The following is a 19,718-nucleotide window of genomic DNA, read 5'->3' on the forward strand; positions in this document are numbered from 1 at the left end:
TCTGGGCTGGTTGGAGGGCAATGCATCCATTTAGTAAATGTGAACATTATTATTTTACTGTTGAGAGTAGAGGGAGCCCTAATTATAAAACGTGGGTGCTATTGATTTAACAGCCGGGCTGGTTAGAGTTGTCTAATTTCATGTACCCATTTTTTTCCTCAAATAGGGCATCCAAGATTCCAGGATCCAGACAAGCAGCAAATCAACTAAAGAAATCAGCAGCCACAGGTGGTGAAAGTGACAAGAACAGGTAGTAGAGAACAGGACAGTCTGCAAACTGTCCTGAATCTGATGGGACAGCCCCAAATTTGGGTGACTGTCTCGCTTAGTCAGGATTTGGTCCGACTTCAGGGACAGTTGAAAGGTATGTCCTGCTTCACACTGTACTGCTCATAAAGGCAGAGCTGTGTGTACCTAACGTTAGTGCACACAGCACTGCCTGTGTATGTGTCTAAAATGATAACCATGTTACATAATAAGGGCCACCTGTCTAAAGTGCCCCGGGCCCCTCAGAGCCTTAATCAAGCTCTGGGTCAAGGTGACACCTAGTGCTCTTCTCCTCCTCCAGGTACCACCCCTAACATTATTTAGTTTAGGTTAACCCTAAAATAATAGCCATAATAGTATATAAGGCAAAGCAAAAACAAGCCCTTTTACTAGCAAAAACATCAGATTTTTAAACCATTGTGCATTTTGATAAATCCTATTGTAATCAGCCAGGTATGTGTTAAAAAAAAAGTGCTGCAGGGAGAAGGAGTATATCAAATAGAATACAATATAAAGTGAGGTTTGTTTGGTTTTGGTTGCATTATTTATTTTTAATATTTAAGTTAATAAAAGTATTGCCGGATTTAGCAATATAAAAATAGTCTCTTTTTATATTGATAAATGTATATTACTACCTGGGGAAAGGGATTGCAGAGTCTCTACGAGAGGAAGCCTGATTTTTGCTGTGAGAAAACCGTGCTGGAACTTCTTATGTTTTGTTTTAGTTTGTTAGTAAGGAGTGACTTGTATTTAGTTAGTGCTGGACAGGCAAGCTGTTTATTTTGAAGATTCTTTTATTTTCTTGCTTAACAGTACTGGCTGAGGCCAGTTGTACCGAAAACTTTTGTGATCTCATACTACCATCTACCTGTTCGCCTATCCCGGTCACTATATTTATATGTGTGTGTGTTTTCTTTGATATGTTAATAAGTTCATTTTATATGCCAATTAACATTTTTAGGTTAAAATCAGTGCATTTCTTGCACAAACCTAAATGTATTGTCTCTGGAGAACGTATAATGGCCTCACAGATCTCAGGTATGATCAGACCCAGAGCTTAAGCTGAAATAGCTGTGCTGTAATTGAGATCAGTCAGTGTCCTTCCAGTAGCCAATAGTCTCATTGTAGCAACTAGTCTCTGCTCTGTAGATATGGGTCTTCTTACATATCTGTCCTCCTTGTGTACGAGTGGGGTGACCATTTTCAGCAGCTCCTAGAAAATAGGATCATGCATCCGCAAGAAATTCCTGAAGTCATCAGGATTATTTTCCTGTATCTCCTGTAGCAGTGACATATGTGAAAAGGACTCTCTCACCAGCAACCAGTTCCGCAATGTTGGCTTCTTTTTTTCCTGTTTATTGTTTGCAGCATTGTCACAATGGCGTCAAGCAAACAAGCATGTAAGTTTCTTTTATATGGAAGGCTCATTATAACAATAAAACCTACCTTGTGTACAGTTCTGAATGGAGTGAACCGAACGTAAACTATACACAATGCAATGAATGATGATGATGCTATTTCTTCCTGGATGTTTGTGTGTGTGTATGTTTGTGGCTGGTGTGGTTCAGCCCATTTTTTAAATTAGGTTTACATATTGCTGCAGGGTAGGCAGATAACTGTAGAGTGTGTACGGACCTTTTCAGCAGATGTTTATAAGAGATGCAGATCTCAGATCGGTCGGTAAATCGTGTAGGTTTGTATGCATGAATCCACATGCTCATCGGGACTTTCGGTTATTACAGAAATTACATCTGATGTAAGATTGTATAGGTGTGTACCCTGCTTTAGACCATCTACATACAGGTTTACAGGTTTTATTGTACAACAGTTCCTTAACAACAACCATTTATTGTAATGCTAATTCAAATATTCTCTTATTACACTTCTTTATTTATCATGAGTTACCATTAACTTTAGCTTCCTTTGACACACAGTTAGCTACACTAGCCCAAGATCAGTAACTTTCACACAATATATCATTCAGATATTCCCCCTATGTTGTCTTCTACAATGTATGCCTACTTATTGAAGTATGATAACTGTAATTACATATAGTTTCGTTTTTTGTTTAGAAAGCGTGCCACAAGCATTACACAAAGACAGACTGAATGAGAAATATAAGAAGAAACATAAGCAATCCACAACCACATCACACAACTTTTTTTACTTTTATTCTGAACAATTTTATATAATAATTACTATTTATATACAAGTGGAATTTATTCAGGGTGGTTTTAAGATTGAAGTAAAAATAAGGAGCACTTACTTGCTAAAATTATATAAAAGTTTCTCAAAGACAAGGACTGGTCCTGTGCTGCTTAGAATAGTTAGTGGCTGTCCAGAAAATAAACAGAATAATCCGCCACAAATTCCTGTACCAATAAAATTTTCAAGAACTCCCTGGAATAAACAAGATATCAAAACTATATATTTATTTATCAATATTAGTCAGAGATTACAAAAACTGTTTTCTAAATATTCATGTTTATTTATAAATGTGCTACTAGCCATCTAGTAACCAACAACTCAACTGTTTCCTTTCAAGATGTGAAATATATATATATATATATGTGTTTGTGTTTGCTCCTGATGAAGTCTGTTTTACAGACGAAACGTGTTGAGTATTTGCTGCTACACTACCATTGCTGATCAGATAGGCTTGTCATCTGCTTCTGGATGTGTAAGTTACTACTGTTTTTAATAAACTTGAATTTTTTGGATACTACATCTGTGTCCTTTCGTGTATTGAGGTAACCAATTGGATAATCAAGGTTGGCTGAAGATTGATTACACCCTCACAGTCCACAGGATAATCCTACAGATAAGCCATTAAACTTTTGGCTTCTGGTACGCATACATCTTCATTGGTGTGACCTGTTTGTGTATATATCTTCCTGAATGCTATTTGGCCTTGTGTGATCTTTCATCTTATGAACTAATCATATTTACTCTAGACACTGTCGATATCCACATGGTGGGAAGCTCTGGCTTATCCATTTCTGGTGGTTTGGTTCCTTCTCTGGATTTTTCCACTTGGCTCAATTAACCCGCCATACTACACTATTGTGCGCCTCCTCTCATTTTATTTTTAGATATATATATATTCATCTAAATATGTGGATTTTTTTCTGAATAAATGTCACCACCTTAGACTCATATCTTAAGGATACGAATAATATCTTGCAAATATTGCAAGATTTCAAATGGGAAACCCATTTCTTTTGGGCTACAATCGATGTCCAATCCTTATATACGTCTATTCAGCATAAAAAAGGCATTAGCTCATGTAGGGAATTCTTAGACAGAGATTCCTCCATTACAGATAAACATAGGGATTTTATATGCGATCTCATCCAATTCATATTGTCTCATAATTATTTTAGCTTTTTAGAGTCCTTCTACCTTCAGACCTGTGGTACGGCCATGGGCATAACATTTGCGCCTAGTTTAGCCAACCTACATATGGGAAGCTGGGAGAATAAGTACATATACCAGCGTAATGTATATACAGACAAGATCAAATTATATAATCGCTACATCGATGACATCTTGATGATCTGGAGTGGCACTTTAGAAGAATTCTCGGAATTCATGGAATACATAGGTAGTAACGAATATAATCTTAAGTTTACTACCAATATCAATAACTCACAAGTAAAATTATTTGGACTTAGTCCTTACTTCCAACGATACAAAAGTTATTACAAAGAATTTTATTAAAAAAGTGGACTTTAACAGCTATCTCCTTTACAAGAGTTGCCATCAAAAAAAGTGGAAAAATAATATACCCTTCTCTCAATTTAATAGATTAAAACGCAATTGTAGTGAGAATACTGATTTTGAGGAACAACTTTCAAATAGGTTTAGGGATAGAGGCTTTCCGAACCAGCTACTTGATGAAGCTACTCAAAAAATTAATGGTAAAGATCGATCTGAAATATTGAAGTATACTACGAGACAAAATAAATAGGAAACAATCCCATTTGTTACTGAATATAGCAATGGTGAGAATCTCATTAGGTCAACCTTAAATAAACACTGGGGAATATTACAGAGAGACCCGATTTTATCCCAAATTCTTCCTGATAAACCCATGATTGTATTTAGAAAAAATAGATAATAAGCTCAGAGCCAATAGGTCCTTTAAGTTTCTAACACGCCTGTAGTTCAGAAACCGATGACCTTTTTGCCAGACAATATAGGTTCCTTCAAGTGCAATCATTGCAATATTTGCAAATATATGAATCCAGCAAAAACTTACTTTTATAATCACAATAATAGTAAAAAAATATACCATTAAACAACGTATGGATTGCTTCACTTCTTCTATTATCTACATGTTAGAATGTTCATGTCAGTTAAAATACGTAGGAAAAACCAAATGTCCTTTAAAACTTCGTATCCAGGAACATATTCGTAATATCAAGCATACAATGGAGAGTCACTGTCTCCAGACATTTTTCCCAGAAACATAATGGGGATCCTAGTTGCCTTAGATTTCTAGCATTGGAGAAGGTTTCACTGCCCATAAGGGGAGGAGACCTTCAACAGAAACTTTCGCAACGCGAAATGATCTGGATCTTCCAACTGGGTACCCTTACCCCTACAGGACTTAACGAAAATTATGAAATAGCTCCCTTTCTATAGCTTATCAATATTTTCAGATGGTATCTTTAGATGGTGGTTTTAGAGTATGGTAACATCTTATAGTGTAGGGACATTTGTGTATCTTTTAACATATATTTTATATGTTGTGTATTTTTTGTATATGTTGTACAAGTGCTATGCTGGTACCTGCGCAATGAGCACTCATCTATGGGTATAAGTTTAGTGTACTAAGCTTGGGACACATTATACATATAAATATAGTTTGATATATATCTCCCTAATGAGGGGAGATGTATGGATTATATTCTATAAAACAGTTATTCACAGGTTTTACAATCACCATGTTTAAAACTGATTATAATTAATTTAGTAATAGCCCTCTGATCAATTGGGCATGTGCACTTTTTGAATGATATTTTTATTATCTTTTGAGCGTATTCCCTCTATTATAAGTAGAGGGGAGCGTTCTTATACATAATGGTTTCACCTTAATTACGATAGTTATGGTTCTATCATATTGTCCTAATTGTTCATAAGAAATAAAGTTGCGTGTAGCTTTTGCACATGCGCGGTGAGAGACGGGTAGTAGCCCTTTGATTAATTGGACATGCACACTTTTAAATCGGTTCAAGATATAGAATTTTATTACTTATTGAGCTCATTCCCTTTATTATATGCAAAGGGGAGTGCTCTCACACATATTGATGTCACTAATTCACGATACCCACGGTTTCATCCACATTGTCCATAATGTCCATAAGCAATTAAGTTGCGTGTAGCATTCGCGCATGCGCGGTGAGTGGCGGGCACCGCGCATGTACCAATATGGCGCGGCTTCACTATAAGTAGCCACGATGCATGTATTGGATATGTTGTTGCTCCTGATGAAGTCTTGGTTATTCCCAGATGAAACGCGTTGAGCTGTACTATCCTTATCCAGCGCTACTCTGCATACTTCATGTGAGTGCTTTTATACATTTTTATTAAAACTTTTGTATATATACCAAATTGTCTTCCTTTTCTTCAATCTGGTTCATTTCCGCCTATTGAATGAGGTTGGAACTGGGAAGCTTATGTTTATGCATACGTGGAACCCTGCAATCAACTATTTGCTTGATATGTGAGACTTCTTTTATTGTCTGGTACGCAGATTTTATACTTATATTGCACTTATAAGGGTGTCCTTTCATGTGATATAGGATCTAGGTCCCACACACCCTATAGAACATTGGTGTTTAGAGGTGCGTCACCCTCTTTAAGATTATCATCCATTGCGGTGTTACACTATGTTTGTTTTCCTTTCATTGCATTGCTGATTTATGGAGATTTGGAGGAATCAGACCAGAACAGAGGCTACTCCATTGTTGCTTGGATATTCACTGCTGCCTACATTACGGTACGCATATTATTACCTTTATCTATCTGTACATTTTGATATCACACTATGGGGCGCCCCGCCTGTTTTCTGTTGTAGTTATCCCACTTGTCCGGACTGACCATCTGGTCCCAGGCTTTCGAGGCTGCCACTCATACAGGAGTCAAGTGTTGATTAATGTGGATCTCCTATTTGGGACTCTTTTTATATTGATTTTAGAACATACGTAGTGGTGACTAGCGCCATACATATCTTTTTGTCTGCTTTATATATATATATATATATATATATATATATGGTACAGAGGTAAAGTGTGTAAAATGTGACCAGATTACTACTGGGAATTGAAAATGAGCATGTTTGGACAAGTAATACACTTGACATTGTTACAAAAAGAATCTGCACTTTCGAGTGGTGGTTTGCAACTTTCTGTCAAAATGCAATAACACATACACTATATAATTAAAGCTTAATAAACACAAATTGAGGTTATGATTGTTTATGTTACTTGGAATAAGCTAAATATAATGGTTTTTTTTTATATGCCTGTTATGTTAAAGGAGAGGGGTATCACACTGAAACTTTAATGTAACAATGTTATAGCTCTTTTTTTGTACACTGAAGCGCTGGAATCTTAAAAACAAGTCCATATAAAATAAGGAACATAAAACCGTTCTTCATCTAAGTTTTTCTTAACCCTTTGGATTGGAACTCTGAAAGAAAGCAGAGGACCCCAATGGAATTAGTTGAGCAATACATTGGTAAAAAAAAGGGATTGTGCTAGCGTGACTTTTTTTTTTATCAAGGACTTTATCACGGTGTCTGTGTGTTTCAGAGTAATTTTTTTCACAGGTGCACTACTGTTCACAGCAGGCTCTGGATGTCAGGACATGCTGGTGATTGTAATTCTACATGCTCCAGCATACCCAAGCAGGACTTGCTGGGACTAGTAGTGCACCAGCAAAAAAATAGTTTTATCTATTTTTCTACACTTTTATTTCTCCACACCCACTGCACCAGGGAGAGGGAAGGTACTTTTTGTTGGGGTCCCAATTCCCATGCTGTACAGGCTAGAGCTGTTATGGCAAAAGGGATCACTTCTACCAGAGTAGGCTATTAACGCTGGTGCTGGCAACACTTTTGTTGATTGTGAGGGTGGGGGCCAAATAAAATATTAATACTAAAAGATATGAATGCACCTAATGTCTCCACAGTAAAAAGTGTTTTAAAAAGTTTGGTTAGTCAGTCAGTGGGAGGTAATTAGTTTAATCTCATCAAAGAACACATAGATGCTTTCAGGAAACTCATTTAACATATGCAGTATGCAGATCACAACCTGGCTTCCCTCTGATTATTCATGTTCTTTCCTACTTAGGCTGGGTACACACTACAGTGTTTTCAGCCAATTATCAGGCCAATCACCTGATAAACAATCGCTCTGCCAGATATCGCATTAGTGTGTACACACTGGGCTAGGTACACACTGGAGCATTTTCGTCCAATAATCAGGCAAATCAGCCGACATTCGACCGTTCACTCTAGAAGTTAGGTTAGTGTGTATAGTGATGCAATCAGGGCCGCCATCAGGGGGGTACGGGGGGTACTGTTGTACCGGGCCCAGGCTTACCAGGGGGCCCGGTACAACAGCTCAGCAAAGACTTACCTGGGGCCCGCCGCTGGTCTCCGCTATTCTGTCTTCAGCCTGGCTGTCACCGTGACAGCCAGGCACCAGGATCCGATCGCAGGGGTGGAGGAATCATTCCCCCTGCGATCATGTGATCTGTCACAGGCAGAGCACATGATCGCAGGGGGAATGATTCCTCCACCCCTGCGATCGGATCCTGGTGCCTGGCTGTCACGGTGACAGCCAGGCTGAAGACAGAATAGCGGAGACCAGCGGCGGGCCCAAGGTAAGTATGTGTTGCTCATGGAGGGGGGCGCTCATGGGAAGGGGGGGGCCGGGTGGCACGGGGGCCCGTACTGGGCCCGATTTTTTCTGAAGGCGGCCCTGGACGCAATGGTCGAAAATCGTTCCAAAGTGTTTATTGTCGGCTCATTTGGTTGGTTGCACTGTTTAATATTTTCTGACCAATCTCCTAACGATCATGTAGTGTGTATGCACTCATGCTCATGAGCTACATAGGAGTTTACAAAGTTATGCTCTTTTCAGCCAATGCTAGCAATGAATGTCACAGTGAATAAATGTAGAGAGTGCTGTAGAAGGCATAATTAATTTGTTCGTTCAGAGACAGAATGTTTCGTTTCAGAGTCACAGAAGCTAATGAAATTCTTTAGGACATATGGATAGCTATAACAAGGTGGTTTTAATCAGTGTGACAATGTGAAAAGAATAAATTATTGAATGAATATTGTGCTGCCATTCTCTGAAGACTAGAGGACCAGATGAAGAGCACAGATCGGAAGGTAAATTGTGTCAGTGTGTATGCATGAATTGCCAGACTGATCGGACCTTCAGTAGCAGGTACAATCGTTTAAAATAACGTGTCAGTCGGAAAATTCTTCAGTGTGTACCTAGCCTTAGATGATAAACGATAGTTGTTCCAAAGCACCGACCATCATTTCATTTGATTGCTCAGCGGAACTATAAATCTCGTTCAGCTATGGAACGACATCCTTCCAATTCTGCAGTGTGTATTGACTCACGATCAGGATCTCCATTGAGTTTACAGAGTCATGATTTTTTGCGAGAGTAAATCTTTTAAACTATGTATAGTGTGTACGCATGCTAACCGGGGCTTTTTTTTTCTGTCAGTAGTAAAATCATTATAGATAACACATTGGTCAGAAAATTATGTAGTTTGTACCAAGCCTTAGTGTAGACTGTCTGATTAAGGGCTTGTACAAACAAAGTAACACTTGCCTGGAAGGGTTATTTAATTAACAAGGAGTTGTAAACTAGTGAAAACCATAGACCGGTAATCACAGACCAATACAAAGGACACCAGTTACCTATGTATATAGAAAATATTAACTTCGAAGAACATGTCTTCATATTTCATGTTTTCAGAAATCAGTTTGCTACTTTGTACTTAGGGGCAGAAATCGCATAAAGTGTGCAAAATATAGATAGGCACTGTACAGAGAAACCACAGTAGCCACATATCTTTTGGAATGATATTTGCTAATGTTATGTAAATGCGCGGGAAGTTATGACCAGTCTATTGAAAAGGGAGTTATGTCTTTGTAAAATGTCCAAGAAAAGTTTTGAAACTCCAAAAATTTTGGACTATTTGTGGACAAACTATAATTGACACCCAGTGAAAAATATTTAAATACTGTATGAGAGAGAAAATTGTCAGCTCTTGGCACTCAATGTAACTGAAGGACTGTCCATTTCATGCTGCCTTGTCCCAGGCATACAGATTATGATACGCAAGTGTTTATTTTTTATAATTTCATCCCATTTGTTTTTATAACTGTATTGCATTATATTTTGTATGTCATTGATTATATGTTCTTTATTATATCCATATGTCTTATATATATTAAATTTAAATTGTTCTGTCCTTGATACTCTAATGAATCCATTAGCCTTTTATGTAGAATATTGCTATACCATGTTAGCCATTTGAATCCTGGTGTGTGAATTGTTAATCCATTTGACTAACATAAATAGTGTGTGCTAGTGTGTACATTGGTTTAACAGAGTTTTGATGCATTAACCCTTTGATTGCTGATGTGTGCAATGTTAAGTCGTTTGTAACAAGGGCCATAGTGTGTGTCAGCAGGTACATGTGCATGACAGTATCTTGGCGCCCTGTTGCCCTAACTCAGTAGGTGGTGGAAAATCATGGGTGTGAGAGCACTGTTTGGTGGTGATTCAGCAATTCTATAACCAATGTGATAGGTGCATACAATGGAATCATCGGTAACCCTTTACAGTAAATGTCCTAGTCAGGGATGCTGGGAGTACTTTCCTGACATGTACTTTTCCTTTTTTTCATCAGCACAGATATTTGCACAAATAAATGATAAGGCTTACTGATAGGCGTATCTGCAAGAGCGCATTTGCATGAACACGACCTTAACATACTCGGGCTGCATAAGAATGCATTTTCCCTCACCAATTACACCTCTTCAGGCATAAGGAGTCATAAGTGTCACATGCGAGCAACTCTGCAATCCCTCTTATGCGTGTGGCCTCTTTGTGAGCACGAGCAGTGCAGATAAACTGGCGTAGTAATCACTCTGCATCATGACTACTGTATTTGAATAATGCCTACAGCTTCATTCAACAATATACCCAGCAATAACCATGCATCAGGACCCTCCCTGGCTCTCCTCCATGCACAAGATTCATCCAACAGACAGGTAGAATCCTGTTTCAAAAACGCAGCTGTATGTCAGCTTTAATATTTGTCATTTAAAAATGAGATAGTAGGTTATTGAAAATTAAAGCACTTCAATGATATTGTTTTGATATAAAAAAGCTTAAATACTTGACATTTAGAAAAAAAATCCCCCAAAAAAAGTTACTCATTTATTACAAGGAATAATACATTACATACTTTGACATATTAGGAAATAAAAACTCACCTTAGAATTCAATGCCCTATAATAATGCATTTGGCCATTGACCTTATGCTATTATACACGGACAGAACCCTTCTGTATGTTCAAAAATATCCTTAAATATTGGATAATGAATGTCCTACTGTGAAATATAATACCTACAAATTAAAACAACTTAAATGTCATACATACCAGCATATTGTCAGTAGCATCTCCCAGCATACCGCCAAAAGTAATAGCATTTGTTGCAGTTGCCAAGTAGATAAACAAAATTGTTGAAAAACATTGTATATTGAGGGCATCATAAAAATCACTCCAATACCATGGTGCCTTTCTTCTCACATCCTTCACTAGTCCACCAAAACACCTTAATGAGAAAACAAATCTATAATCTTAGAAGGTACATACCATCTACACACAACTGCACATTATCTATATTATTATATTATATTATCTATATTATATACAATTATCACAGCATATAACTGCAGTTTTTCAGTACACTTGCTCGGAGCAATCACATGAACAATTCCCATTGGAACCTCACATGATGTCTCATCACGCGTGACAGAGGGACAGAGATCAGGCCTTGACGTCATGACTATAAAAGTTATTACATTTTCCAAATATAGAATAAGGCATACTTTTACTGTGTTCATTTTTAGACCAGATTTCAATGAGGATTCAAAAGAGCAAGCATACCTATTTCATACTTGCCTACTTTTAAATCTGTACTCCGGGAGATCAGAGAACAGATCCCGAAATTCGGGAGCCTCCGGGAGAGTAGGCAACTATGACCTATTTTAAAGTAAATGGAAGTGTGAAAAAAGATAACTCCCGCACTAACAAATCCCTTTGTTTGGCATATAAATGTGAGTCCCAATTCAGTTAACATCTATATGAAAATGATCTGTCTTGGAAGTAACCTAACACCTTTAACTGGGAGGGAATTAACTAGTTAATCACCAAAGAAATAAAGGATTGCAGCTATAATATACAGATGCGACTTGGTACAAAATTGACAAACTGCGGATGCGCACAACTTGTGAGCTCAGACAGGCAGTTCAGGAGTGTAAGGTCTAAATCAAGCATGCCCCTTTGAGATCTGTTTTTTTTATGTTACACAGATCTTAAAATACATTAATTACTGGACATAAATTGGCAGTAACATAAACAAGTTTTAAGTTCTGGAATTGATGACAAAGATGATTCTTACATGTTTGCTCCGGACACATCTAAGTTTTCATGTATCATAATATGCATGCAGATCAGAATATTGACATGGAAACACAACTATGCAGATGCCCCTTGCTCATTTGCAAACAAGGCATCTTTACATGCCAATCTAAATCAGGCCCGTATGTGCAATTGAGTTAATTTTATCAAGTAAACCTTTAACCTTTGCTCTTTAAAAAAAAAAAAAATATTGCAATTGTAAAAGAAAAAACAAAAAACATACTTGTTTGATTTTAGTAGCTCTTCGCTGACATGAGGATGTCCATGTGCTAATTTCTCCTCTTCATGTGCTTTTGCGTTATAGTGATTTTTTGGTTCTCGTTGTAGCATTAACCGCCTAAAAAATATATAACAAATTAAATACAAGGAAAATCATCTCAATATAAAACAGTTAAAATATGTAATAAAAAAACCATAATCCCTATTCTTAAGTAAATACATTGATGTACTATAGGTTTTTTTAGAATTTGGGCTCATATACACTACATATACTTGCTTTTCATGCATTGCAATCATCCAGAGTCAGTGCTAGCCTTGAAACTCCGCTGTCTCTGTCCTTGGCAGGCAGGAGATGGGGATGGCATTTGGGCAGACAGCAGGGTGCAGAGCATTAGAAAAAAAAGGGTAAAGCCACCTTGGTATACCCTCTTGCTTGTACCTATATGTTGCATTGTATATATTGTATATGGGTCATGTATACCCAGGGGCGGGGACGAATAGCATAGATACACAAAGGAGGTGATATTTGTGTGATATTACCGTACGCCATTTCTAGAAAGCGGTTTTGACAAGTAACATTGTTTCATCTGTATCCTGGAAGATATATAATTAATTACAGCAAATCTAGATTAAAATTGAAAATTTCTTGGATACTCGTTGTTCTATTGTTTCTTTAAGTCACAACGGAAGGAATTTGGCTCGAAATCGAGCAGTTGGAATTGCATTTTCACTTTCCGATATACCGCGGCAGTCCTTTGGTAAAGTCCTGCTGCAAGGAGAAAGACGTCCTAAAAGAAGAGGATCTTTCTAGAGGCAGCAATGAGGATTCGTGAGAAGTAACACGGATCACAGGTAACAATGAGTTTTGTTATGGAACAGAGAATCTGCGCTGTAGCTAGTATCAAATAATAGGGAATGTTAGAATAGTGTAGGGAATATTTTTGTAAACCTCAACGTTGTAGGAGGAGTTTGCAACATAGCTTTGAAGTGATAGTTTTAGCACTGGAAATGGAGCTGAATTGGTGCAGTTATTGGCGCTGTATTTAATGTTGGTGCTGGATATAGGGATATAGCGCTGTAGTCAGTAATATTGGCACTGGGAATGGTGCTGGATCTGCGCAGTTATTGGCGCTGTATTTAATGTTGGGGCTGAAAATGGCGCTGCAGTTAATAATGTTGGCACTGGAAGGGGTGCTGAAATTGAGCAGTAATTGGCACTGGAAATGGAGCTGAATTGGTGCAGTTATTGGCGCTGTATTTAATGTTGGCGCTGGATATAGCGCTGTAGTCAGTAATATTGGCACTGGGAATGGTGCTGGATCTGCGCAATTATTGGCGCTGTATTTAATGTTGGGGCTGAAAATGGCGCTGCAGTTAATAATGTTGGCACTGGAAGGGGTGCTGAAATTGAGCAGTAATTGGCACTGGAAATGCTGCTGGATTAGCGCAGTTGTTGGTTGTTAGTTAGTAGTGTTGGCACTGGAAATTGTGCTAAATAGCTCTGATTTGAATCTTGTGATGTCCATAAACAATTAATTGTGTGAAACATTTTACTTAATGTTAGCGCTGATGACAGCGCTGTGGTTGAAGCTGCAGATTTTATGCATGAGGCATAATGTTTTTTGTTTTCTCTTTTCTTTTCAGAGAAAAATGTACAATGTATGTAATATTAACATAATAGTGATGAGTTATGCAAGAATTGATAAATTATTTATCACTCTAAATCATAACAATATCTAAGGTACATGGAATAAATAAAAGTTTCACAAACTGTGTAAGGTACAGGTATGAACCCCCCTTCATATTATCCTGGGAATTTTAGGCAGTAAATAGATTTGGAAAATTGCCAACATTCCCTTAAATAACGTATTTAAATTGTCAAAGTTAAATAACAGCTCTGTTAGAAGTATTATATGTTAAGTAATGAAAATCATGTCTACACAATGAATAATTTTTCCATTACTAAACGCTAGGTACCATAAAAAGGTAACCCTGATACAGGATAATGTAATATATCCACCAGGAACAGGTGGGGCAATGGCCAATAAGAATATAGATAAATCAGAGGTTGTTTTGATGTATTAACATTTAGTTCCTTTTAGGGGCACTCACATGCTTTGCTCAGGTGGTGTTTACAAATTAGATACACTCATCCACTACCCAGCAAAGGTGGTAGAACATAACATTTTCAGAAGAGTTCCCACAGGGGTACCTTGATGTAAAAGTAAACATGTACATTTGCAAACACAGTGAATTCTCTGAATAAATGATGACATGTTTTGCATGTATACTCATGTTTCTTTTCTGTCTCCACATGTTAACAAGTTCAGATCAGGATTCCTAAGCCTCTCCTTCCCAATTGATACTGAGACCATTGTAGAGGAGAAAGGGGGGATTTTTAGAATTAAAATATATATATGTAGTTAAAATTTAAATAAGACAGCCTGGGTTCCAGAATGACACCAAATTGTTAAAATATATTTTCAGAATGGAAGTGATACCTGGAATAAATTAAATCATTAGCAGGCAGGGTCGGATAATTAACCACACTCGAAAGGGAAAGTTCCCCGAAGAGTTTCTTGTTTTTTCTTCCCATACTAGGAATCAAGAAATGGAGAATGGCAGAATTTCGGAAGAATTCTACAAGCGGATCAGACGGAGACTTCATATGGGTAGGAGAAAGTAAAAATTTCAAAATGACTGATGTTTTCTGTTTGTTCCCTAATAGATAATGAGAATTAATGCGGTGCCCAGCTGTAGCAGACCACACCTCTAATAAATGATAGAATGAATCCTAAGACTGCAGGACCTGGACACAGATGAGACCTGACACAGATGCCCTAAAGATGATTTATAAGACTCCATGTACTTTGTGAAGAGGATGACATCACAGAGACATCACACCAAGAAGAGACTGTCCAAAAATTAGATTTAATTGTTGAGGGATTATTTAAAGGGGTGTGCCTCGACATGTGTTGATTTTTTTTTTCTTGCTGTCAGTAAATAAGACACAGGTTTTTTCATCAGACATACAGATGCCTGAGGCCCTTTAGCGCAGATCCTCTTTGTTACTTGATATTTTATACTAAATATTGCATTGTCATGTTTTTTACACACTGATGCTTCGTCACATACATATGCTAAATTTTTGTCAGTTAACTGTAATTGCAGACACTGACAAACAGGGGTACTGAAGAGGATACAGTATATATAATTGATTATTATATATATATAATTTTCCTTCCTTAAATAACTGTCATCTCTCCTCCCCCACTATGCCAAGGTACATAGCTTTTGTCTGAAGAGAAACGTGAGGCTAGGTACATTTACATATCAAAACAATTGGCCTCCAATCAAGTACATCAGCCCATCCTACAGAAGTTTTTGTAAATAGACAGACATACAGGTCTCCTCTCCCAATTTGAAAACAGACAGATGCAAGGATTCTGATACATGTGCCCTTAGGGCATACTTGCCAACTCTCCCGGAATGTCCGGGAGACTCCCGCATTTTGCGAGAGTCTCCCAGACTCTCCTGAATTCTGCCCACTTCACTAGGAAGTGCCCCACTTCCTAGTGAAGTGGGCAGAATTAGATCCCAAACGCCGCGATTCCCGGGAATCGCGGCGTTTGGCCCCGAAATGACGCAATTTCTGCCGCCCCGCCCCCCTCACGCCCACCTCCACTGGCTGGCTCCCAGAAGAGAGCTGAAGAAAGTAGGTAAGTATGCCTTAGGGGCGCCGGTAATGTTTTGAACATGAGGAAATAGACTTATATATGAGTAAAATGTACACTGTGTATTGTTATTGCTTTAAATGGTTAAGCTATAGCTATAGGAGCTACAATAGGCTATGTTGTAAGCTTTGTTCTAGAGACACAGACCATGTGGTATAGATTTTAAGAAGTGTTTTGTTTAGGGTAAAATTAGAAAGTGAAGTTGCACGGGATAGTCATAGAATTAGATGTTGTTATTGTAATAAATGTTAGTGTGCTTAAGAAGTGATGAAATTTAAGGGTTTGAAATTAGTAATACCTTAGGAGTTTAATTGTAGCAATACAATAGACCTCATACTTGAATAGTATTGTATTTGATATAGTGTATAGTGTGGCTTAGATAAAGATTCATACTGTATTGTGTAACACTGTAAATATATTATTGACGTTCTGGTTGTTGATTTTAATACGGACTGTATTTGGTAGCTTGTCTGACTGGTGTGTGCTCTCATCCCCCCCCCCTCCCTATGTGTGTATTGGCTACTAGTTAAACAGATGTGTGATAAGATGGAAAGACTTCATTGGGTGTTGCTGGGAAGTTTGTAGATATCCTTCCCCTGTTAGACAAGAAATATTAGTGGACATTGTTTGATAACTGCTGAATAGAGAGCTATTTGTGGTGGACTGGCTAATACTGGTTGTAATGAGTTAAGGGCCTGTCCTGACTTTACATTGTTAGTAAGTGAGGCCTTTGAACCAACTTGTGTTTGCAACAAAGCATTGCAAGTCAGCCATTTTTGGATGGTGACTTTGCATTGTAAGAAGGAGTTTCATTATGGTCTGAGATACATACACACTGTCACATGCACGTACACACAGCACGTACACACACATGCATAATTAGCTAGAAAATAATAAGATATTATACCTACACACAGAATGCCATCTATTATAAGTCATACTTGCCAACATTTTTTTTTCTTTTTCCGGGAGATGCCGGCTGGGACGTGGGCGTGCAGGGGGCGGGGCTGCGAAATCGCGTCATTTTGGCCCCGCCCCCGTGACGGAATGACGCAAATCGCGGGGCTAAATGCCGCAATTCCGGGTGAATCGCGGCGTTTAAACTAAATTTTTCCCCCTTCCTATCAGGGAGATTGCCACACTCGTCCGGGAGACTCTCGCAAAATGCGGGAGTCTCCCGGACAATCCGGGAGAGTTGGCAAGTATGTTATAAGTACCGTGTGTAAGATTATGTTATCGAAATTATATTATTACAATATTGTACAAGTAAAGATTCTATTTCATACATATATATCTGCATTGTGGTTATGAATTTATAATGTCTTGATACAGGAGATATTATATATATAAATTTGTGTGATACAGTAAATTAGGTTTAAAGGTCTGATGTAGGCGTGTCATAAAAGGGAAAGCGTAAATGTGTATGGTAATGTAACAAGCATATCCAGAAATGGAAGAAGAAGATAGCGTGCACAATTATGGCGTATTGGGCCTGTTTTACATTGAAGAGCTTGTTTCTACATTAAAATTAATTTTATCTATTTTTAGTCCAAAACATTAACTTCTGCAAATGGCTATGTAGTTTTACACCTGCCCCCAACACACCAGAGGGAAAGTTAGTCATGGCTCCAGCACTATACGGTTCAAGATGCCAGGAAGAACTCCCCTATTACCATTACCAAATCAGCATTTAATTTCACAGCCATTTTGTAATTTACCATAATAATCCTGTGCTTTTTTCCTGAGTTTTGCTATACTAATTATTGAAGTAAAACTTCTTTAACGCATCTAGTGAAAAGCCTTTGTGGAGATATAAATGTGACATGGAAGTGACGTAATAAGTTTCAATCCTCCGATTCCTGGCATTATAACAATGAAAGTGAATCATGTATCAGACATTGGGCCTGATTCATTAATAAAAGTAAAGCAAAGAAAAGGAGTAACTTTGCATAATGGCAAAACCATGTTGCATTGTAGGGAGAGGTAAATTTAAAATGTGATGTCAGATTTATAGTTGGGGTAGGGCATGTCCTAAATGAACTTTAAATTTCAGTGTAAAATTAAAACTATAAAGTATTTGTGTGCTACAAGAAAAAACAGCCAGTATTTAACTTATGGAAAATAGGACTGGCGCTTACAACTTGATAAAATGAACGAATAAAATAACAAAAGAATATTGGGTGATTGGGTGACGAGTTTCAATTAAGGTAATCTTTTTGCCTTGATAAAGCTGGTTGCAGAAATTTGGTAACTTTGGTTAAGTGATTGCACATTGCGATCGCTAGTTATGATTAGTACATGATTAATACTCAGAATGCTCTGTACTGAATATGTTAATAGGTTAGTTTAAACTGGAATTTTGGTGGTTCCCTAAAGCAAGACATGTACACAGATGCTGGAGTGAGTTGCCCCCACCTTTAGAGAAGCATTGTTTCAACTGACCTATGACCTGCATTGTACTGGACTATCTTTGTGTACATTGTGACATCATCACTGTTTTCGTTCAACTCAAACTGTATAAAAACAGGCCACTGGGTACAGTAACTTTCTCTCACTACAGAGACTTCAGGATTACTGGATCCAGTGTTATGACTCGCCGGGTTCTCTGTCAGAGTAACTAGATAGATAGATAGATAGGTAGTTAGGTAAGTTAGATAGCCACTGGGTGTTTAGATAGGTAGTTAGTTTAGTTCTTAGATAGATTAAATAGATTAGTTTAAGCAGATCAAATAGGCAGATAGATTAGCTAGATAGATTAAATAGGTATTAGATAGGGTGAGTTAGGTCTGTTCTCTGTCAGAATCTGCCCTCAATTCATGCTGTCGTTTCTATATTATGCCTCACCTGGCCAGCCTGTTTCTCCTAGCTCATTCACCAGGCTTCCTCATTATCACCTGCAGCCTATTGGTTCTGCTCTCCTTAAATAGCCGGCTAATCCCTTGCAGGATTGCCGGTAATATGTTTACTTTAGTGTTCTGCTCCCTTGTGTTTGCACTGTTACCTGCCGGCTTAGTGTATTCCCGTGTACCAGACCGTTTCCGTTCCTGATTACTCTTCATTGGATTTCCATGTGTACTAACTCGGCTCTGCTTTGTTGATATCCCGTGTTGATATCCCGTTGTTGATATCCCGTGTACCAGACCCGATTCTGTTCCTGAAGATTCTACTATCTACTCACCAGTTCCAGTCAGCTATCTCCTGGACCCAGTAAAGTCGTGCTACCAGGCATGGTTCTGGAGTGAGCTGCAGCTCCTCTTCTCATCCTAACCTAATACGGAGTCGCAGCCCTGCAGCATCTCTGTGCTCAGATTTCAACAATCTTCCTTTGGCTCCGGACTCAACCTTGCCACAGGTACTATTGACTGTTTACATATATCACTGTGTGCCTATAATTGTAGTTACCCGTGGCAACCGCCAAAGAACTGTTTCCCTCCAACCTCCGGACTGTTATGAACTTACCTTGTCCCCGCTCTGCTGCACTGTCAGCGTTGTCTGGCAGCTGTATCCGCTCTGCTGTTCGGCGATTCTCCCGATGGCGCCCCCCCACTTTCGGGTTCTCCCTGCATCTAGTCATGTGACTCCTGGGCGGGGAATTCAAATCTCTATATCTACTCTGCTCTGACACGCTGCCTGTGTCAGAGCAATGTGTTTCCTGTTCCTGGCTACCTGTTCCTGTGTACCTGACTCCTGTGATCCTGCTCCCTATGTACTCCCATTTTCCTTCTACTCCTGTGTACCAACCTGGC

General features: G+C 38.3%; 1 protein-coding gene across 2 annotated transcripts in view; it reads right to left on the reverse strand.

Annotated features, from left to right (window-relative positions):
* Window positions 1-19,718, reverse strand: part of LOC142152768 (electrogenic sodium bicarbonate cotransporter 1-like) — a 351,181-nt gene that overhangs the window by 203,505 nt on the left and 127,958 nt on the right. For both annotated transcript variants that reach the window (XM_075209752.1, XM_075209753.1), the window contains exons 8-10: window positions 12,243-12,356; window positions 10,976-11,150; window positions 2,534-2,667 (exon numbers count right to left, since the gene is read on the reverse strand). In XM_075209752.1, the coding sequence (XP_075065853.1) occupies window positions 2,534-2,667; window positions 10,976-11,150; window positions 12,243-12,356 (423 nt within the window). The remainder of the gene's footprint in view (window positions 1-2,533; window positions 2,668-10,975; window positions 11,151-12,242; window positions 12,357-19,718) is intronic.

This window comes from Mixophyes fleayi, chromosome 4 (assembly GCF_038048845.1).
Source record: "Mixophyes fleayi isolate aMixFle1 chromosome 4, aMixFle1.hap1, whole genome shotgun sequence".
In the NCBI taxonomy this organism is placed as follows: Eukaryota; Metazoa; Chordata; class Amphibia; order Anura; family Limnodynastidae; genus Mixophyes; species Mixophyes fleayi.